A 21,303-nucleotide genomic window follows, 5' to 3' on the forward strand; every position below is an offset into this window, starting at 1 on the left:
AATATCCAAGGTATACAAAGAATTCAAGAAGTTAGACTCCAGAGAACCAAATAACCCTATTAAAAAATAGGTACGTTTTTATGGCTAAGATACCATAACCAATGCAACTCATAGCAGAAAGAATTTAATTGGACTTACAGTTTCAGAGAGTTAGAGTCTATCATGGCAGAGCAAAGACATGGCAGCAGAAAAAGCCTTGAGCTCACATCTTTACCTAAAAGCAAGAGACAGATCTAAGTTAAAATGCCACCAGTCTTTGGAAACCTCAAAGCCTTCCTCGTGTCATACCTCCTCCAACAATACCACATCTCCTAGTTTCTCCTAAACAGTTCCACCACAGGAAACCAATTATTCAAGCATATGAGTTTAAGGGGGACATCCCTACTCAAATACAGCAAGGGTGCTGTTAAGACAAACTTACAAGTCTATCGTAAACACTATGTAACAATGGCGGTGAAAAGCTCTCTGTGATACACTAGCTCTGTTACTGCATGCAGAGCCCTGGGGTAGAGTTGAGAAGTATGAACAGCATCACTTGCTAATGTGAGGCTTTGTAAATATGGCCCTGACATTTGCATTTCTGCAGCAACAAATCTACCATAAGTCCAAGTGTGTGGTATAGTTAGTTAAGATTGTTGGCTTTTTGTAAAGAAGGAAAGTGAATATGGAAGACAGATGGGAAAATGGGCAGAAGGGAGGGGACAGCACACAAATGAACGATTATCTACTGCAGAACCAAGTAAAAAATGTTTTTTCCCAACTTATTCGCTCAGCTCATCCCAGTAAGTCTGTGTGTCTCCATTCCTTCAGGTGCCTGGCACAAACAGGGATACTTAGCCCTAAAGTGTGTGGCGGGGTGTTCCATTGACTGTACCTGTGTGGATTGTGGTCCAGAGCTTCCGAAAGATAGACAAGGATTATCAGAGCAATTTCTAGGGCTTACTGCAAATGTAAAATTCCAACCAATAAATCTGAAAGACTTTTTTACAATATACCCAAGGACTCATTATGGCCAGTGTTCCATGGTTTTGCCTGGAGTCATAATGGCTATTCATGCAGGCTTTAGTTTAAATGCCTTGTAGGAAACATTTGAAGACCAGGTTGTTATTTTTCTGCCTTTTATAACAGAAGGACATTGGTTAAAAATGACCCAATATGTCCTAGGAAGTAGAACCACCTGTCTTGTGGACTTTATTGCCCCAAGAATGCACAAATAAGGCAGAAAGTCAAGCCAGTGAGAAGAATTGTAGAGGAAATAACAGCGATATGGATGCTGGTGCTAAATGCAATGTGGGTTAGGGGAAGGATTCACGATTAGGCAGGTAAGGTCCCATCCGTGCTGCAAATATATACTTGAAACATGTGCTTGACTCTCAGACATACCAACCCCAGCCTATGACAGACTTTTGCAGAACTTTGCACGAGTAGGTTCTACTTTTAGTTGCTCACTTTAAACACCTGTGTCATGCCGAGTGGTTGTGATGACACGTGTGCTTCACAGATGAGGGAACCAGGCCAGGAAGTTGGGTCACAGCCGCAAGATAGCTTTGCTGGTACTACTTTGGAGAAGCTAGCTACAACCTCTCCCTACCCTCAGCCACAGGAAGAGGGGTTGCTCCAGACTATCATCCTGGCTGTCCACCTGTCCCCTGCTTCTTAGGCCTACTGCCTTCCCCTTCACAGATTGTTCTAGATAATCTTTCCTCAGTGCTTTCAAAATGGTGGCACTGAACTCCCTGGGGGGCAGGGTGACAGAATGAGTGTGAACCATTAAGTGTCCTTTTCAGTCAGGCCCAATGCATGAGGTATCAGAACGGACACTCGGGGTCACATGCCTGACACTAGCAGTGTGTAGTCTCTCAGCACAGCCATGTGAGTGTGATCCCCTCTCTCCATCCCAGGGAGGTGTGTGAACCGCAGACTTCTCTGCAATGGGGACAATGACTGTGGAGACCAATCAGACGAAGCCAACTGTAAGAGGATTTATAAAAAATGTCAACAGGAAATGGAGCAGTACTGGGCAATTGGCAATCTGGCCAGCGGGTGAGTTGCTGCAGTTATGCTGGGTTGGTGGGAAGCCACAGTGGTAAATGGAATTCTGAAGGATGGACAAGGGGTGGAAAGGGACACTTGCTTGTTCTCCTCTCTGGAATAGAAAGGGGATGGTAGTAGAAGTAGGTGCTTCCACGTGTTCTCTGAGGTCCATTCCATGTTGTTCCACAAGCACATAGAGTGAAGAGACATGGGCCACAGGAGGGCTATTGTCCAAGGCCTGGGGTGACCCATATTCTTAATGCTCACCATTTGCTGTGTCAGTGGGTTTCTAGACACACCTCTTGAATCCTATAGACAACTTACACCATAGGTTCTGGCTGGCTCTATGACCCTCATTCACAGCATTGAAAAGAGGGTACTTCTGAGCACTATGTGAAGTATTGAGTTCCCAAGATAGGTCTGTTGTTCACGTGTGTCCCAGCTTCTGAGTTTGTAAACACTGGTCCACTCTTCTGAAAGGTCAAATGAGCAAGGTCAGAAATGGCCAAACGGGCCCATTTAGTCATCCCATTCTCTTTCCACATGCTGTAGCATCTGAGCCTACAGATGGATGAGTGAGAGTATCTCATTCTGCGGGTGGCACTGGAGAAATGGCTCCGTGGATAAGAGCTCTGACGGCTCCTCCAAAAGACCTGGCATTAAGTCCCAGCACCCACAACTGTCTGAGAGGATTTGATACTCTCTTCTGGCCTCTACACACCGTTCCAGACATGGACAGGATACACGGATATACATGCAGGCAAAACACCCATACATATAAAATAAAATAATAATATACAAGTTTTAAAAAGAGAATGTTGCATTGGTATGAACCAAATTCCCATGGCCTTCATGTGCAGAACCAGGAGTTTTGAGTTTTGTTCCATGGGATCTGGTAACTTCCAACAGAAAGGACAGGGCAGATCCTAAGCTTGCCACCCTGTCTGTGCTTTTCTTCCAGGATAAATCTGTTCACCAACACTTTTGAGGGCCCAGTTCTCGATCACCAGTATTATGCTGGTGGATGCTCCCCCCACTACATCCTGAACACCAAGTTTAGGAAGCCATACAACGTAGAAGGCTACACCCCACAGGTAAGGGACATCTAGGTAAGCTGCCACGGGCCATGAGGGGGCCTCTGGCTGGGTATTCTGTAGCCTGAAAGCAGTGCAACTTTTACACAGTTCTTTTTCTTGGAGCCCCAGTGTCTTCTGGTACCAAGTGGGTGGACCCTAACACAAGACCTTGTGCTCATGGTAAGTTGCATGCAGCAAGAGGGCAGGAGCTGTAGTAGCAGTAATGTTAGCCGGATGGTATCAGAGCTGTGCCAACGGCAGAGCTTAGGATTTGGTATCACACAAGTGTACAAGCTTGTCTGCTTGTTGCCTACGCAGTTCTTAATGCCCAGAACCTTTATTTTCCTATCTTTATGTTGAAAGGTATGGGCTTCCTCCCCGAAGTGAAATAATCAGTGAGATGATGTGGCTAAGTGACATCACGGACCTGTAGCCATACAGAGTCCTCAGGTCATGGTAACTACCCATCACTACCATGCCCTTGCCCATCAGCCCAGGCATTGATCTAAATATTTAAAGTTACAAAATGATACACCCCTGGGTCTTAAAAAACAGCTCAATGATTAAGAGTTGCTGCTCTTGCAGATGACCCCAGGTTCACTTCCAAACACCCACGTCAGATGATGCACAGCAATCTGTCTCTCCAGTTCCAGCGGATCTGAAATCTTCTTCTGGCTTCTGTGGCTACCTTCATTTACAGGAACACATATATACACACTCAAGTGCGTGCACACAAACACACACACAGACACATGCAAGCATACATGCACACAAATAAATAAAATAAATAAAACGCTGCACCCATATAAAATTTGTACTATGACTCAATTATACCCTAGACACACCAATCACAGAATAGAGTGTAGAATATACCATGCAGATATACTACCAAAACCCTTGCCAGCAAATGAAAAGACATTTTGCTTTAGGCTAGGCTCCTTTTCCATCCTTCCTTCAGGTTCCTCATCTATATAGTAAGGGGAGGTTGACTGAGAAATTCATGTAGACAGTAATTCCCATTACCAAAGATACATCCTTCTGGAGGTTAGACAACTGCCTTTCTCCTCATCCCCCAGGGAAGAAATAGCCTACGACTAAACAAAGCTCCCCTCAAGGAGTTCAGTCCAACCTCTCAACCTCTGCTTTCCAAGGGACCATCAAAGGAGCCAGATCCCAGTGCAGACATCACATGCAGCTTCCTCTCTCCTTAGGCAGCATCTACTGAAGGCTCTGATAAGCTCCTGTGTGAGCCTGGTCCTCGGGAAAGGTCTAGTGAGAGGAACAACTACCATCCCCATTTTATATATGAGGAAACGGAGGCCTAGAAGGAATCAATTGTCCAAAGTCCCATAAGAAAGCAGTACCACTGCACCAGAAGCCTACTCAGGCCATGTCTCTGCTGCTTCCATCCTGTGCTGCAGGACTTTATAGAAATCGAAAGTGTCCAGATGCCCATGGAAGTAGAGGTAGAGATACTGGTCACTCCAGGTCCATCAAGGTCCTGTCTCTGACAGTTCCCACTTTGCAAGGACAATGAACACGAATGACTTAGCATATAGCTCTGCTAAGTAACCTAAGACAAGTGTGCAAAGTAGTCTCCTTCAGTCTCCACTCCCCCGCTGCTTCCTTGTCCCATCTCCAGTGTACCACACTCGTCATAGCATGTCACACAGGACCCTATTTCTCCTGCGGGTTGAAGGACCAAGGCTGGCCTGGCCCGTGGCAATAGCACCTCCTTGGCTTGTGACTCCTCTTTCTGATTTTTTCTTTCCATTCTAACTCCCTTCCTGTCCCAGAATGACCACCCCATTCCTTCCTCTCTTGGCTTATGTTAGCAGTGTGCCCCAGTCCAGAACAAGAGATATCCCAGTGCCAGAATGTGCTCTTGCCACACGTTCCCATTCCTCTCACTCTTATATCTTCTGATGCACTTGCTTAGGCCCCTCCCACTTGGCTTCAAACTTCAGTTCGAGACCAATCCACAGCTCTAGACATCCCGATCCCCTGCTTTCCTGCCAACCAGAACTCAAGTAAATCCAGCCTCTGAACATGGACCAGATTATTGAATGTCTGTCTGTCTTGCTGAAGCAGAGGTACTGGGTGTAAGCTGTCCCTGATATTTTTGTTTTAAGAGTCACTGGCTCAGCTCTGCCATATAGTAAGACCACAGTGAATGTCTGATGATGAGGATTTGAACCAAGACATATGAAAAGCACATTTTCTCTTTCTATAGACCCAAGGCAAATACGAATTTGCACTTACAGAATATGAATCATATTCGGATTTTGAACGTAATGTAACAGAAAAAGCAACCAGCAAGTCTAGTTTCAAGTTTGGCTTTAAAGTGGGTAAGCTTATTGAGTTTGGAGTGAAAGAAGAGAGCAACGAAGGCAAACATTACATTAGCAGAACCAAACGGTTCTCCCACACTGTAAGTACCTGTTCGATGCTTTTATTTATTCATTGTAAACGATGTTTTCATTTATTCTTTGAGAGTTTCATAAACATATTCTGATCCTATTCATTGCCGTTCTCTGACTCCTCTCAGATCCTCCTACCAACCCCTACCCACCTTTAAAACTTAAAGTTTTCTCTTGCTCTTGAAAAAAATCAGGGTATTACTTTTTAAATGTATGTGTATTATTTTATGCTCACGGTTGTGTCTATATTCCACATTCCACCTGGTCCAAGTAAACAATAAAGTTTTCATAAATCATCTCTTAGTTTCACATTGACTTACCCATGGAGTCGTATTTTCTTGGTCTTTTGATAAGCCTTGCCCTTTGGTTTTCGATATGCTTAATAAGCAGACTTGCCCAAATGAAACCTATGAATTTGAAGGGTTTCAACCCACTGCAACTTGACCTTTGTTGGAGATCCGTGTCTGGACTGTGACCCAACACTTTTGGGACTTCTTAGGCATCTGGTGGGATTGCCTTGACACCCCTCCCCCTTTCTTCTGCTTTCTTTCTACCTCTTACCAGTTTCCCATGTGGTTACTAGCCCAGGTAGCTTTGCCTGGTGCTGTCCTGACACACAGTGTGACTCCCATCTTGCCCTTCACATGCATGTGCTGCCCCAGAGATGTTCCACAATGCTAATCTAATCATTATGTATTCCTTGGTAACCATGAAGAACAAAGCAGGAAGCAGTTGGAGCGATGTGTTAAAGAAACAGGTGATGGGCAGCTTTGAGACTTTGAGTTCTGTGTAAAGAAGGTATGTGTTTGTTATTAGTTATTGAGAATTTTCAGCTCAGGACTGATGTGGTAGGAAATTAAGGGGTTATGAAAGAAAAGAGACCAAGCCCTAAAGTTTACAATGGTTTATATGAAAAAAAGAAAAAGAAAAAGAAAAGAAATCTCAATCAGGCCCCTGCTACAGATATAGTTACCAGTAGGGATCAGGTGGCCAGCATTAAGTAATCTGTAGCTATCTTCCATTTGCTGACTCGTCTTATAGGCTGGGCCTTCTTGGGGACAGACCTGCTTCCTTCCTCTCTAGATGGCACATAGTAGGCACTCACCACCAAGCTGTAGGAATGATGGACAGGACCAACCACCAGAACTTGCTTTATTATAAGAGAAATCAGTAGGCATCTTCACGTACCGCCTTCTTTCTCCTCTTGCCTCCCCCCTGAGCTTGCCTCCCCAGTACGAATAGCCAATTTTACACAACTAACATGTATGTCACTAGACATAATAAGCCTTGGGTCCTAACACAAGTTCTACAAGGTCTTTTTTGTCTGGTTAAATGTATTATCTGAAAAATCAAATATCTATGGGTTACAGTGTGATAATTTGCTTCATATGTGTAATATATAATGACAAAATCAGAGTAACCAGCATTTCTGTCTCTTTAAATATTTGTAAGTTTTGTGTTGGGCATCTTCATACTTGTCTCTTGAAGCTCTTTAAAATATATAACGAATTATCTCGCCTTCTTAGTCTCGGTCCAGTGGGAGATGTAAGCCTGTAAGCAATAAATCACTGTTAATCATTTATATCAGCTGCAATATAACATAATGTATATCCTAAAGGAAATGGAAGTGATATGTTATACAAGCCTAAAAAAGGGAGCGTCTGTCTGGGACTTCCAGGGATTGTATTCAATAATCAAGAGCTAAATAGGGATTTGAAAGGCAGGTAAACTCATGACCAGAAGAAAGGGAAGAGCTCAGAAGCAGAGGGCCGAGTGAGCACATAACTACCTCGTGTAGGTTTGGGGATCTGTACAGAGTTGGATCAGGGTCGATACACTGTGTGGCTGATGGAAGTGGACAGGCATGGAGAGGAACTCTTCAATGTCAGGGCAGCTGACACTGCTCAGAGCACTGGTGGATAGGATGTGAAGGCTATGTTTCCAAAGTAAGAGAGTAGATTGCTTCTGAAGGCAACAGTGAGCGAATGCACCCATGTTTTGCTTGGTTTTGGTTTTGCCTGGAAGGTGTTTTATTATATTATTATCAGAGGCTTAGGATCTTGACACTGACTAGGGCACTGAAAACAGGTTAGCGAGGAAAGGGAGAACAGAGGGGAAGTTTTATAATAATATGTCAACTTGAATAACAATCAGAGCAAAGCTCCCAGAGGATGCCTTTGTGTATTTGGGGACTGCAGAACAGTGCGGTGGGAGTGAGCAGGCTATAGTAAGCTATGCATGTCTCAAGGGGACTGAAGCAAAGGAAGTTTCTAAAGGTAAAAATGAGGGGATTGCAAACAAAGATCCTCGTCCACAAGGAACCAAGAGCATGGGAAGCCAGGCAGTTGCTGGACAACGGCCCTTGAAGTAGTGTAGTTTTGTATACAGTTGCTGTGGTTGTCTTCCATGGCAGCTCCTATGGTTAGACAATTGGGTATGATCACTCATCCTTCCTAACTTCCAAGCCTGGTGCATTTTTACTTACTTACTTTTTGTTAGGGCTGACACAGCCAGCTCCATTTTGATTCTGACAACTTTCACAAAGCTGCAGCGAGGAGCTAGAACCTAGAAAGTTTGGAAAAGGTGTGATGCAAGTTCCCAGTGACTAGGCAGTGGTGGTGTGAGAAAAGGGGTTCTGAGCCACTGGACAGGAGGATGGAGTGACAGCAAGCCAGGATGAACAGTATGGGTTTTCTGTGACAGCACAATCAAGGCTGCATAGCTCTTCAGCTGCAAGACTTGGTTAGAATAGACAGGGCCCCCACTTCTTCCATCTCTGCTTTCTCCCATACAAGGACCCCTCATCTCACATGTTCTGATACCTAGCTTGCATCTGGCAATACTAGTATCTAGTCTATACTCCAGGGGACACCAGACTCTGTCTGAAAAGGACTAGAGCAAAAAAATTGAGGCTTTACACAATATTGAGGGAAGGGTCTCTGTTGCAACTACACAACTCTGCCACTGCAGTGTGACAAAAGCTGAGACAATATGTAAGTGAATGGGAATATGTAAATGATTGCAAAACGGATAGTAGATACGTTCTGTAGACTATGGCTGGCTGACTCCTGCCAAGAGTCACCTTCCCAAAGCACTTTGGGACTTGAATTGTTCGGGGTCTTGTTTATAAAAGACATAGGCAAATGGTGAAGGGCTTGCAAGTTAGCAAATACTACCCCCATCTGAGTGGCCTCTAGTGGCTACATTCATTCTGTAGTGCAGACTTCTGGTTCTCCTTCTCTGTCCACATTTGCTCCTGTAACAAGATCAGTACTCACCCAGCATAAAGAGGATGCTGGAATATTCATGAGAACTGAAATCTTCCCTCAGATATCCTAAAGGAATCATAAGTGTGACGACCCTCGGCAAAAACTGGGTGTAAAGTTCATCTTCCCATTCATGATTGCTAAGTGTAAAGGTCTGATTTTTTTTCCCCCTATGTTGGTATTTCATCTAGAAAAGCAAGTTTCTGCATGCACGCTCTGTCCTTGAAGTTGCACATTACAAGCTGAAGTCCAGAAACCTCATGCTCCATTACGAGTTCCTTCAGAGGGTCAAGAGTCTGCCCCTGGAGTATAGCTATGGGGAATACCGAGATCTCCTCCGTGACTTTGGGACCCATTTCATCACTGAAGCCGTGCTTGGGGGCATCTACGAGTACACGCTTATCATGAACAAAGATGCCATGGAGCGAGGAGGTGCGCTGTCTGAGGGACATGCCATTCCTGGCTAGCACAGGAGGGATGGGGGATAGGAGAGTCTTACACTAATGCTTAGAGCAAGAGTCATGAATTGTGCTCCCATTCTCCTCCACTGACCTGGCTGTATCTTCACAGGGACCTTGGTGGAGTCGTTATCCTCCTCCTTTTGGCTAGGCTGTGTCAGTCCTCCCAGTACAGCTCTCTCTTTGGCTAATCCTCCTCTCTGCGACTAACTATATCCAATCAGATCCAAGCTCGTGCACTGAGTCACATGTGCATCCTGAATCACCAGATCACTGTACCTGGCTTCCTCTGTAGTTTTGCACATCTCAGAAATGTTTTCACCATCCAGCCACAGACATAAGCCAAAATCTTAGGCATCAACCTCAATTATTTTTCTTTCTTTTCTATACACCAAGTTTCTTCAGTTGTACCTTCAAATTTTATATTTTGTTTCATTTGACATATATTTGTGTATGTGTGTATGTATATCATGGTTGGGTTTTTTATTTTTGCATGTGTATGAGTGTACTATTATATACACATGTGTGAGCTCATGTGTACATAATAGTGTGGTGGTTGATATAGCTAGTCTCCCTAGCCAGCTTGCTGTGGGATACTACCTTCAGGGGCTGTAATTGTGTAGAGAACACCATGCCCATCTGACCTTCACCTGGATTTCTGGGAATCTGAACTCTGCTCCTTATTTTATAGGACAAGCAGTTTGCCTGCTGAGCCATTTCCTTACTCCTTATATTAATTTTTACAGTTAATAAACTCATCCTGGGACCAGTGCTCCATTTACTCTGATGAATGTGAATTACAGACAAATCTTTGAAGTGATTGATCTGCTCCAGTAGGACCAAGGTTTTACCCAAATTCTGTCTTTCAGCCATCCCTGGAGATGATGCTCAAGGTCCACAGATGATAGTTTAGTGAGGGGTCACACTACTGTAGTCCATAGACTATGGTCAATCCCAACACTTCTCTCCTTCACACCATCTTGCCTTCAGGCATTCCTGATTTTTTCAAATGTCTTCAACTACCCGTATAGGGTGTGAATCCTGCTTTCCAATCCAGTATTCTGTCTCAGGATTGGGCACTTGTCTGGTTATATGAACTGGTCTAGATCACATGGTCCTATTAGTAGATAGGATTTAGACATAATTCCAATGTACTTGCAGGAGGACATATAATGTAAATGCATGTGTTCAGGACTTAAGTCCACCAAGATCAAAGGTACCTTCCTCTGAAAGAGTTGTTCCAAAGGTTCTTTCTATGGTTTCTAAAACTCCCCCCTATAAGTGGCCTAGAAAGTCACACAATTAAGGGAAAAATAAAATCGATGCCACCTTTAGAAGTTTTCCAGAGAACTGCAAAAAGGAGGGGGAAAAATACAATTTCCCAAACGCTTCATGCAGTTAGCAAATTTGCATGATCACATGGGCTTTTTCTTTTTTCTTGCAACACCCATTATTTCAATGAGATTTGTGTTTCAAGGGTTTGGAATACTCTTAAGGAAGTTATGGTCTACCTTAAAAATGATAGGAAGCCTAGTAGCTAACAACCCTCTCGTTTCCTCAGCCAGACTTAAATCAAGATTCAGTTGCTTTTTGGTCATGATAGTCCATCACAGCAAAAGTAACCCTAAGAGAATGCTGGATAAAGAGCCTGGCTTTTAGAGACGATAGCTCTGAGCTTGGGACCTCTTTGAAAGATGTCAATATCCTCATGGGCTTGGAGAAGGAGGTGAGAACAGGAACTTGCGACTGATCTTCACAGGGTCTCTGTGATTCCCACCGTACTTCTTGTCTTCAGATTGATGACATGTTCGTTTGAACTCTGATGCTGGGAAGGTTTTAAGTTAGAGTCAATCATAGGAAAAGGCACAGAGCAAGTTACCTAGAAGGTCATAAACATCCTTCCCTTTTTCTGCAGATTACACTCTTGACCATGTTTCTGCCTGTGCTGGTAACGGTTTCCAGTTTGGTGGTACCATCTATAAAGTCTATCTCAAATTGGGTGTGTCCGAAAAGAAATGCAAAGACATTCTGGATGAAATCAAAGGTGAGACAGCTTTGTGTGACTTCTGCACTTTCAACCTTTCTCTCCTCAGCACTATTGGTCCCAGGTTTTCTTTGTGTGGAATGTCTCAATGCATTTCAATGAACATAATAATCTTTATCCACCTACTTCCTACTAGAATACATAAAAATGAATGAGGTTGAATTCTCATTTTCACAATGACCATGTAGAGTAGATAGAAGGCAAAAAGGCCAATATTTAGGCTGAAACCTTAGGACAGAGTTGGCAGAGTTTGCAAATAGTATCACTTTGCTCTCGGGGCTAAGAGTTGGACTGGCTGGATATAGAATGTTGGAGGCCAAGGCAAGATCGCATAGACTGAGCCTTAGCTAAGATAAGGCATGCCAAAGAGATTAGGAAATGTGGCATACCACCAGTCACATGGCAGAGGCCACATGGCAGAAATAGAGACGCTTGAGTTGGGGGTGAAAGTGTAGAGTCAGGGTCCAGGAACAAAGGCTTGTATGGAGTCTGGGGAGATGGGAGTCTAGTACACGTCGAATAGGAATGAGGCCCAATGGCAGTGCTCTGTACCCAGCTCTTCTGCTCCCTCCTAGTTCCTGTTATGTGAAGCATCCCAAACTGGAAACAGCATCTAGTAAATCACAAACATAGGAATTAGCTGCCAGCTTAGAGCAGACACTTGCACTTGAGATTGAACTGTTTATATTCTTGATTACTTGTTCATAGTGGCAGAGCTGGATATATAAAACATAGGTGTTCTTTTAAAATAGCTTGTAGCTTAGTGCCTAACCAGGTCCCTGAACAGGACATTGCCAGAACCCACAAAGCCCCACTAATTACGATGCCTCCCTCCGTGTCTGCCCAGCTATTTACTAATCTATTATCTGTCATCTATTTCCCATCTGCATGTCTATTTACTTATGTCTTTCTGTATATCTATCATCTATGTACAATTCTCTCTGTCTGTGTATCTCTCTACCTCTCTCTCTCTCTATCTCTATCTCCTATACATTGACTCAATAACAGGCATTTGAATTTGTTCATCATGAATACTCCTTCCTTGTTTTCCTCATTTGTACTATGCATAATTGGGTTAAGTTTCCAATAGCCCTAGACCCTATCGCTTCCCTATGGTCAGGAACATGTCTTGTTCTCCCCTGTCTCCCAGACACATTCCCTACAAATTTACAGATCGTAGTATCTCAATGGTTTGTTTAGCTTCAGTAAATTCCAAGGCATAAAAATAGATCCTTTGATTCCATGCCACTCTTCCTGCCCATTCCAGACAGAAATAAGAGGAGCACCATGGTAGAAGACTTAGTAGTTCTTGTGCGAGGAGGGACAAGTGAGTACATCACCACCTTGGCATACAGGGAGCTGCCAACTGCTGAACTGATGAAGGAATGGGGAGATGCTGTGCAGTACAACCCAGCAATCATCAAGATCAAGGTAATGCAGCCTTTATACCCACCCCACCTCTGTGTAGATCATGGATTCAGAGAGTCTGCAATGAGCTGTGTACGGAACGTGTAGTTCATCAAGGCACAGGCCCCATGCTTGAGTGACTTGCAATAGAATAGAGAACAGATGTGAGGTGAATAGGTTAGAATAGGTACAGCACTCCATGCCACCTAAAGATCCCAAGTTCCTCTCTTGGTCCCCAAACTACTAAGGGAACCATCTACCATGCTTTAAGAAGATACCAGAGGAAAACAAAGACTTGCCTACACAAAAGAGGCTCTTAGGGAGGACAGTCTATCAGCAGTATGCATACCCATCTCTCAGGGTAGTGCAATAAAGGTATGTTAATAGTTTGTTGTTTGGAACACCTGCTGAGTTCACAACACTCTGCTAGGGCATCAGGAACCTTATCTAGAGTGATGCTTTCAGTAGTCTCCAAGTTTAATGTGCTTGACTTCTTTTGTGACAAGTCAAGAGTCAGGAAGGTCATGGTCATCTGTGACTCTTCAGGAATCTGTTAGGTCTAGACAAGAGAATCTGACCTCTTTCCTTGAAAAAACAAAAAAAGAAAAATAATGATTCTAACCACCTCACTCCCACACAAGAATCTTGCAGCTGTAAATAAACTAAACAGATGCTTGTTAAAACAGAACTGTCACACACATCAGCCATGGTAGGTCCCTGCCTGCGGGGACGTCTGCACGGTACCCATCGCCTGCCTTACATCACTCCCTTCTTGCTGCTGTCTGGACTGTCATTGATGGACTGATGTCCATCCCCTGAGAGTTCTCTTTGCAGTCAAGGAGGGAAAATGGGAGACTGGACCTTGACTCTGCAGTCCCGACCCTGACGATTTTCCAACAGGACCTGTATTTGTGCATCAGATGAACAGCTTCACAGAACAAGAAGACTGCCATTCAATTTTTGCCTCTGTACTTGGTCACGAGTGACACGCAGAGCGCAGGCACCGACAATCACAATCGAGATACAGCCAGCCATGGGTTATAGGCAGCTCCAGAGAAATCCAAGCTTGATTGATACCATGGTGACACCAGATGGCATCACAGCCAGGTAGGAGAGGTAACAGTGACTTGAGAGGAAAATAGGTATCTGAATTTTAGCTCTGTCCTGTGGTATGCGACCTGATATCTGTTAAAACCGAAACCCAGCAAGTGTGGCTTGGTTACCCAGTGAGGAAAAATGTGACTGTCTGAGCTAGAGATTGTCACACGAGCTCAAACCGGTGATGTCAAGTGGAGCATGATAGAGGAGAGTATTTGGAGGAGCACAGCAGGAGAGAGGCAGAAGTGCAGAAGACCTCTGTGCACCTCTGCGCATCTGTCACCTGCACTGAAAACACATGTTCATCCATCCCTCCGCTTCATGGACTCTCTCTGCTCTCAGAAACTGCCGGCTGCTTCACATTATCTCAGAACAGGGCCTCTCTATTGAGGCAGCTTTGCAGGAGGCTGGAGTTGATTTTCAGGAGAGGAAAGCCCAGTGGATAAACAATTTCTGTGCCACTGCCTGAGTATAATAATGTGTCCTTTGAGAAGAGCTGAGCTGAGATTTCTGCAGACGCAAGGTATGCAAGCAAGAACCAGCTCGTGTCATTTCCAGGTAAGCACAGACAGGAAGAGGTGGCACCTTGTTAAAAGAAGAGTTAGAGATGACAATGGATAAATAAAGAGATTTGTTTTAACACAAAAGATGGGAATTATGTTCAAGCTGCAGAAAATGAGCACATGTCTATAAAATAGAAAGATGGAAGTAAATCTGAGAATGCATTTGCTTTGTGACAACAATAAAATTCAAGAAAATGAGGAATTTATGAAATAAAAATAGAAGCTGAGCTGTTTAGACACTAATCAGATGAAAGAGAAGTAGCTGGGTGTGGGGAACCGAGAGCTCAATGGCAGAATTAAAACCCACATTGGAAACCATAAAGAACAGAATTGACACTGCAGAAAATCGAGTCACTGAGGTGGAAGGTACTATAAAAATGCTCTTATAATACAGAAACAAAAGACAAAGAGATTCAAACACCAACGGGGGAGAAATGTGATAGATAGGGTATAGAAGTAGACATCTAAGACACTAAGACTCCTTCTGGAGCCAAGGATGAGATTAAGTGTGCCCATACATTCATTAGGCGTATAGTACAGAATCTGCCCTGCACCCACAATGCGGGTTGAAACCTAAGCAGAAACACTGAAAACAAAACAAAACAATGTTGCAACACACCCTGCTGACATGTTTTCTTTTTAGGAACAAATGTATCCCCCAGGAGTAAAAAAATCAAACACTGAAGTCATTCCAGCATGCAGTGTTTCAGTGACCTTAGGTCTTTAAAGGATAAAGCTCGTGGCCTGGTGAAATGTTCCTCAGTGGGTAAACTCCCCGGGCATTTTGAGACAAAACAAAAAGGGTTGTCAGATATAGCAGAAAATACAGATCATCCAGCTTTGAAATTCAGATACGGAAGGGATAACTGTCTTGGTTTCAAGCCTCTCCTATGTATTTTACAGAATGTACTGACTCTTTAATTGCTCCTTACCTGATATCTGGATGTAACTGGGTGTCCTGTGTTTAAATGGACACTGGTCTATCATCTGCATGTGTTTCTGTATGGGTCAAGGTAGCTAGATGGTACACTTGGACTGAAGCTGATGAAGGAGAGATTGAATTGCCTAGGGTAGAAGAGAAAGTATGAATGGTGCTCACACAGAGGTCCGAATAGCCAAGGTCATGCTGCAGAGAAACAAGCAAACCTTAGCATCTTAGTTCAATATGAGTCAATTTCCCAATTACACACGTCCAAGAAGTATTGGGAAGAGGGCTCTGCCCAATATGGACATTCCAACATTCAGATAACAGCTGATAATGGCTCTGAAGAAGGCCAGAAGAATTCATTTACTTCACTCCATGATCCTGCTCACCTGTCCGTAATCGGAACAAGATACATGGAAAGCCTGAGGACCTGCAGCCCTACCATGCACAAATCTACCTCTGAAGACTATAGCCCTACCACATGAAAACCTGCCTCTGGGAACCTGTAGCCCTACTATCTGCAAACTTCCCTTTAAAGAAATGTACCCCTAGCCCGTGCAAGCCTGATTTTGAGAAGCTACATTTCTACCACATGTTCCTCTGCAGAGATGCAGCCCTACTCTGGCTGGCTTTGGAGTGTCCCGCTGCCCTATCACATGTAAGCCTGCCTTTGAGAGGCTATATCCAAAAGGAGAGTTTAAGTCTTGATTTTCTCAAAGCAAAAGAAGCTATAAAATGTAATGTGTTAGCACTATTTTAGTAAATCCCTGTCAGTTATGGACTTAGAAGATGGCCCAGTAGTAAAATTCTCACTGTACAATCATGAAGACCAGAGTTCAAATCCCTAGGACCCTTATTTTAAAAAGCCATATGTACTGGGCGGCATTTGTAATCCCAGTGCTGAGAAGGGAGAGACAGGAAGACAACTGGGGCTCACCGGCCAAACAGCCTAGCCTAATCAGTGAGTGCCAGGTCACTGAGAGACTGCCTCAAAATAACACAGACACATGGGTGCTGAACATCACCCAAAGCTGAGATTTCTGGCCCCCATGTGCACCAACATGAACACATACACACACACACACACCTACACCAGAGAAACAAACGTTAGTCAGTAGGTACATGTCAACATATCAGATAGGTAGATAGTTCACTGATGATGATGATGATGATGATGATGATGATGACGACGACTTACCACAAAGAATCTCTTTATCGTGTGAAAAATGACACAACTCATAAGAAAGGTACAATCTCTAAAGAAGTGGACACCCGTCAGTTGACTAATAAATTTCCAAAATTTTAACCTGTCTACCAATAAAAAACATCATAACTGTTATTTCCACCCATCAAATTGACAATGATTTAAAATCTGTAACACTTAAAGCATTGTGAGTGCTGAGAGGCCCTTTGTGAGGTAAGATGCAGCGTGACTTGGCTCTAGTCTAGGGAGATATTTTTAAATCCAGTATCTCCGTACTCTTACAAATGTTGTCAGCTATTGATCTGGTTTTGATTTTTTGTAAATAAATATGTATAACGACAGACTGGGTTGAATACTTGTGGTAGCAAAGGCTAAAATGGCAAAGATATCAACTGGAGGCTAAAAAGAAGAGCAGCTGCATAAGCAACCAGTCTGTCCTTGTATCCTGAAGCTGTGGAAAGTTGTTCTGTCAGCACAGGCTGAGGCACACTGGGAGAGCCTCACACTGTGGTAAGTGAAAAGGTGAGATTAAAATTACATATATAGACCAGTGTGGGATTATCTGGCTGTCCATAAGTCTAATATATATATATATATATATATATATATGTATATATATATATAAACTGCTTTGAAGAGTTAGGGGGTGTATATACAGCACGGATGTCATCTCCTTGTGGTGGCTAGCTCTGGTGAGAATTATCTGACGTGGTTAAGAACAACAGGGTGCAGTGCAGAGATTTGCCTGGGGCATAACAGGTATTCTCCAGCATCCTCTCAAAAATGCTGTGATAGGAAAAAAAAAATTTCCCAAGGGCAAGTGTGTTAAAGGAGACCCCGTGACCATCATATTCAAGATGGAGTATCTAAGAGAGAGGTACAGAAGAGAGACGTAGAAGAAATGAAGGGAAAGAAGAGGAAGGGACGAAGGAGAAGGAAGACAAGAAACAAGACAATGAACAAATCCTGGGCACAGCCATATTAACATAAATGTAAGTGGCTGCCCTGAAGCCGTGGGGCTTCTGCTTCACCTAAGAAAACCACATAGCCTGCAAACTCTGGAGAACATGGGGGTGAGGCTAGAGATGGAAACTCCTGAGACACTCTATTAGTAACCATACTAAACTAGGAGGGGAACAGGCTTTGGACTCCAAGGCTGATGATAGTACCAGGATTTTCATCTTGGAGTTCTTGTTTGTTTGTTTGTTTGTTTGTGCTTTAATGAGTCATGTGACCACCTGGAGCTATTCTTCACCTGACAATTTCACTAATCATCACCCTGTTGTGAGGCCAGAAGCCCCTCTGTTTCTGAGATACACTGTACGTAGGGAGGTTTTTTTTCAGATTTGGCTGCCAGCTAGTGCTGTGTCTTGGTAGGAAAATGCCATGGTTGTTAAAGTAGGCCTTTCAAGGAGCTCAGAGCAAAAGCCAAAAGCTGACTGTTGAGAACCTTGTCAGGGGTGTGAACCAAGCTCCCCTCCTTTTACCCTCCCCCATGTGGGACCAGTAGGCTGGTCTCTCTGCAAACAGCCTCTGGATCAATTCATTGACCACAGACCGGTGAGACAATGGGACCTCCAAGGGGCCTTGCTTTGCCCACTGGAGCGAAGGTCAGCATCAGATGCATTAAGAAATGGAAGCAATTTTCTTCCCACTGGAGGCTTCTATTAGGCATGATTGCCTGCATTTAGACAGACCCTAAACTCTCCAGGGCTGAATTAGGACAGGATCACAAACAAAATCTGGAGAGGAACCAGGCCCTGGAGCTGTGTCCCTAAGAGGAACAGAACACAGCAAATCAGCGGGTGGCCCCTAGTTCTTCTCACCCATAGATGCATAGCCACTGATGCGCATGTGCAGAGTGACCAACACCTGCGATTTCTGGTTTCCGCTTGTACTTTTCTAACCCTTGCCCCGTCTCCCATGCCCACTGCCTCACTCAGACACTCTTCAGCCAGCTATCCTCTTTACCCTTAATCTGAGGCTGTGCCCAAATGAAAGAGTGAGCAGTGCCAAGCCTCTCCCTGCGAGCTTACTATCAAATCAGAGAAGAAAATGGTGACTTTGTATGAAAAAGTTTAAGGATGACAAAGAAACACTTGGACCGGGCAGTGGTGGCCCACACCTTTAATTCCAGCACTTGACAGGCAGAGGCAGGTGGATTTCTGAGTTCGAGGCCAGCCTGGTCTACAGAGTGAGTTCCAGGACAGCCAGTGCTACACAGAGAAACCCTGTCTCGAAAAACAAAAACAAAAACAAACAAACAAAAAAACAAAGAAACACTTGGAAAGCAGAATATTTTCAAATGAATAGTGCAGAGGCCTCTGAGGGAAGAGACTGTGAACCTTGGGCGAGGCTTCCTGGAGTGAGCTTTTTGATAACACAAGTGACTCCCATAAAAGTAGAAGGTGATGTTGCAGGGACTACAATCCTAAAGTAAGCCAAAGAGCTGCCAAATGATCGCCTTCCAGGCACATCAAGGCAGATGAGTCCCTTCCTGCCTCACCTCTCCCTGTTCCTCCTACCCCTCCCAGCACCCGCTTCTCTGTGCTGGTTTCGTTGTTACTCTGTGAAACCCTGTGGTGTAGAAACCACGCACCTTGGCCCACTGTGGGGCTGGTTCCAGATAAACCTATCATGAACTGAAAATATCAAGGCAGAAATACATTTGACCCACAGGACCTTTGGAACACAGCTTGGCAAAATTGTACCCCGGGAGCTTTGTGCTTCTCATGACCCAGGAGCTGACTGGGACAGATCCCCTGACATTGGCTGCAGTACAGTACTCTTGACAGAAGCTGTCACTAGCCTGGGAAGTTCACAAATATGCTTTAACTAGAGAGGAATCATTGTCTTGCCTTCCTAAGGCTGAGAGATCTCAAGTCTAACTTCAAGTCAGAGACTGTCTCTAAGCCACTGTTTACACTAGTGTCTGCCTCTGGCTTCAGAAGTCCCTAGGAATAGATTCATACATTACAGTTATTTTAGATTCATGTCTAGCACTTAGTAGGTATTCTTTGTTAATTGAATTGAGCTTGAACAGATGAACTTGTGTCTCCCAGGTGGGGGAAGCAGAGAGGAGGGCATCTAGCTGCATGCCGTATGTAGCCTTTGTCCTCTTCTGAGGGGTACCCTCCTGCATTCTCCATGCACTGCCCTCTCTGACTGTCCTTCCCCTGTAGCTTTGCTTTGGCCTCTCGGTGATGTGCATTTTGTCTCTTCTGTCCCAGGTTGAGCCCCTGTATGAGCTTGTGACAGCCACAGACTTTGCGTACTCCAGCACAGTGAAGCAGAACATAAAGAAGGCTCTAGAAGAATTCCAGATGGAGGTCAGCTCCTGTCACTGTGCTCCTTGCAGAGGCAATGGAGTCCCTGTCCTGAAAGGTACCACTTTTTCAGAGCCCTGGGGTTCTTCGTGGAAGGCATCATCTGCAGGGATGCTGACTCTGGGGCAACTCGTTGCCCACTTTTACTTCCCAAGAAGTCAACAAAGTGGCAGCAGGGGGATTCTGCTGTCAGGGTATCTAGACTCCAGCCCCAGGGGGCCTCGTGTGTTATAGCAGCATTTAGCTGAAGCTTGGAGCTGTGAGCATGATGGTCAATTCGCAGGAAATGGGATCAGCTCAGCAGCTCAGAGTTTGGGTCTAGGATCACTGTAGTGTTTCTTGCTTGGCAAAAAATTTAGAACTTAGCAGCTGGTGTCTACCAGCTTGTAGAATAGAGGCATGGGTTAATATGGAGTCTGATGAGGACATTCACAGAGTCTGTCCTGAGGAGACATTTTTCATGATCAGATGAGAGATACTCCAAGGGGGCAAATTCCTAATATAGAGAAGCACTTCCAAAGGTTCAGAACTTGCCAAAGGTAGAAGAGGCAAGACTCAAATAGCGGGGACCTCCCTAGAGGAGCTTAAGCAGAGACCAGACTATTACTTGTGGTGAGAGATGGCTGGCCTCAGGGAATGCTAAGGCAGCATCTGATCCTGAAAGCATAGAAGTGTGAGTCAAAGATCAACTATGGAGCAATTTTCTCAATGGCACCATATAATCCTCATAATGGCGATAAACACCCCTTCATGAGGGCCCTTCCTGCCCAGGAAAGGTGCAGGTCTTGCCTGTCTGCACATTACATAGCATCCCACTCACTGTTTTGTTCTCATGCCTACCTGATGGAAATGCAGGTGCTTGGGGTTGAGCTCTTGGGTCTGGGTTTTCCAGGGTGTGATCATGCTCTCTGCCTGTTCTCCTCAGGATCCCGCTGTGAGTGCATCTGCCCTGCTGGCTTCCAAGGCTTAGCCTGTGAGGTTACCAAACGGAAAGGTAATGTATCTGCCAGAGTTGGTTGGCTAAACACACTCTGGAAAAATGTCTGAAAAGAACAAGAACAAGGTGGAGTAGGGACTCAGAGGCTGTCTTTGTGGTGCTCAGGATCCTGCCTGGCTTTTTATCATTTCTACCTTTGAGAATGCACCATGCTGTAGGACTGCTAAGGTGTGACATTCCCAAGCCCTTCTTAGATTGTGGCAGAAAGCTTATGTCCTTTTTGTATTATCTAACCCAAATCCAGGGTGTGTGTTTGTGTGTGTGTGTGTGTGTGTGTGTGTGTGTGTGCATGCACGCGTGCGTGAAAATTCCTATAACACTCCCTACCCCTTCAGCAGAATTAGTTCCTGTTGAAGATGCTCACAAGATTTTGAAGATATGGACACATAATGCTTTTCACGTTGTTTTCCCTCTCCCTCATTCGTAAGAAATGCCATATCCCATTGACTTCTGTACCTCCATCACTCAGGTGGGATTCTTTCTCA

General features: G+C 44.4%; 1 protein-coding gene across 2 annotated transcripts in view; it reads left to right on the plus strand.

Moving 5' to 3' along the window:
- C8b (complement C8 beta chain) overlaps positions 1 to 21,303 on the plus strand; it is a 39,960-nt gene that overhangs the window by 16,140 nt on the left and 2,517 nt on the right. Inside the window, exons 4-11 of one of the 2 annotated variants that reach the window (XM_031376822.1) lie at positions 1,902 to 2,043; positions 2,996 to 3,128; positions 5,344 to 5,541; positions 8,988 to 9,228; positions 11,170 to 11,298; positions 12,566 to 12,729; positions 19,726 to 19,879; positions 20,747 to 20,815. In XM_031376822.1, the coding sequence (XP_031232682.1) occupies positions 1,902 to 2,043; positions 2,996 to 3,128; positions 5,344 to 5,541; positions 8,988 to 9,228; positions 11,170 to 11,298; positions 12,566 to 12,729; positions 19,726 to 19,879; positions 20,747 to 20,815 (1,230 nt within the window). The remainder of the gene's footprint in view (positions 1 to 1,901; positions 2,044 to 2,995; positions 3,129 to 5,343; positions 5,542 to 8,987; positions 9,229 to 11,169; positions 11,299 to 12,565; positions 12,730 to 19,725; positions 19,880 to 20,746; positions 20,816 to 21,303) is intronic. The other variant, XM_031376823.1, reaches the window with a different exon arrangement.

This window comes from Mastomys coucha, unplaced genomic scaffold (assembly GCF_008632895.1).
Source record: "Mastomys coucha isolate ucsf_1 unplaced genomic scaffold, UCSF_Mcou_1 pScaffold18, whole genome shotgun sequence".
NCBI lineage: Eukaryota > Metazoa > Chordata > Mammalia > Rodentia > Muridae > Mastomys > Mastomys coucha.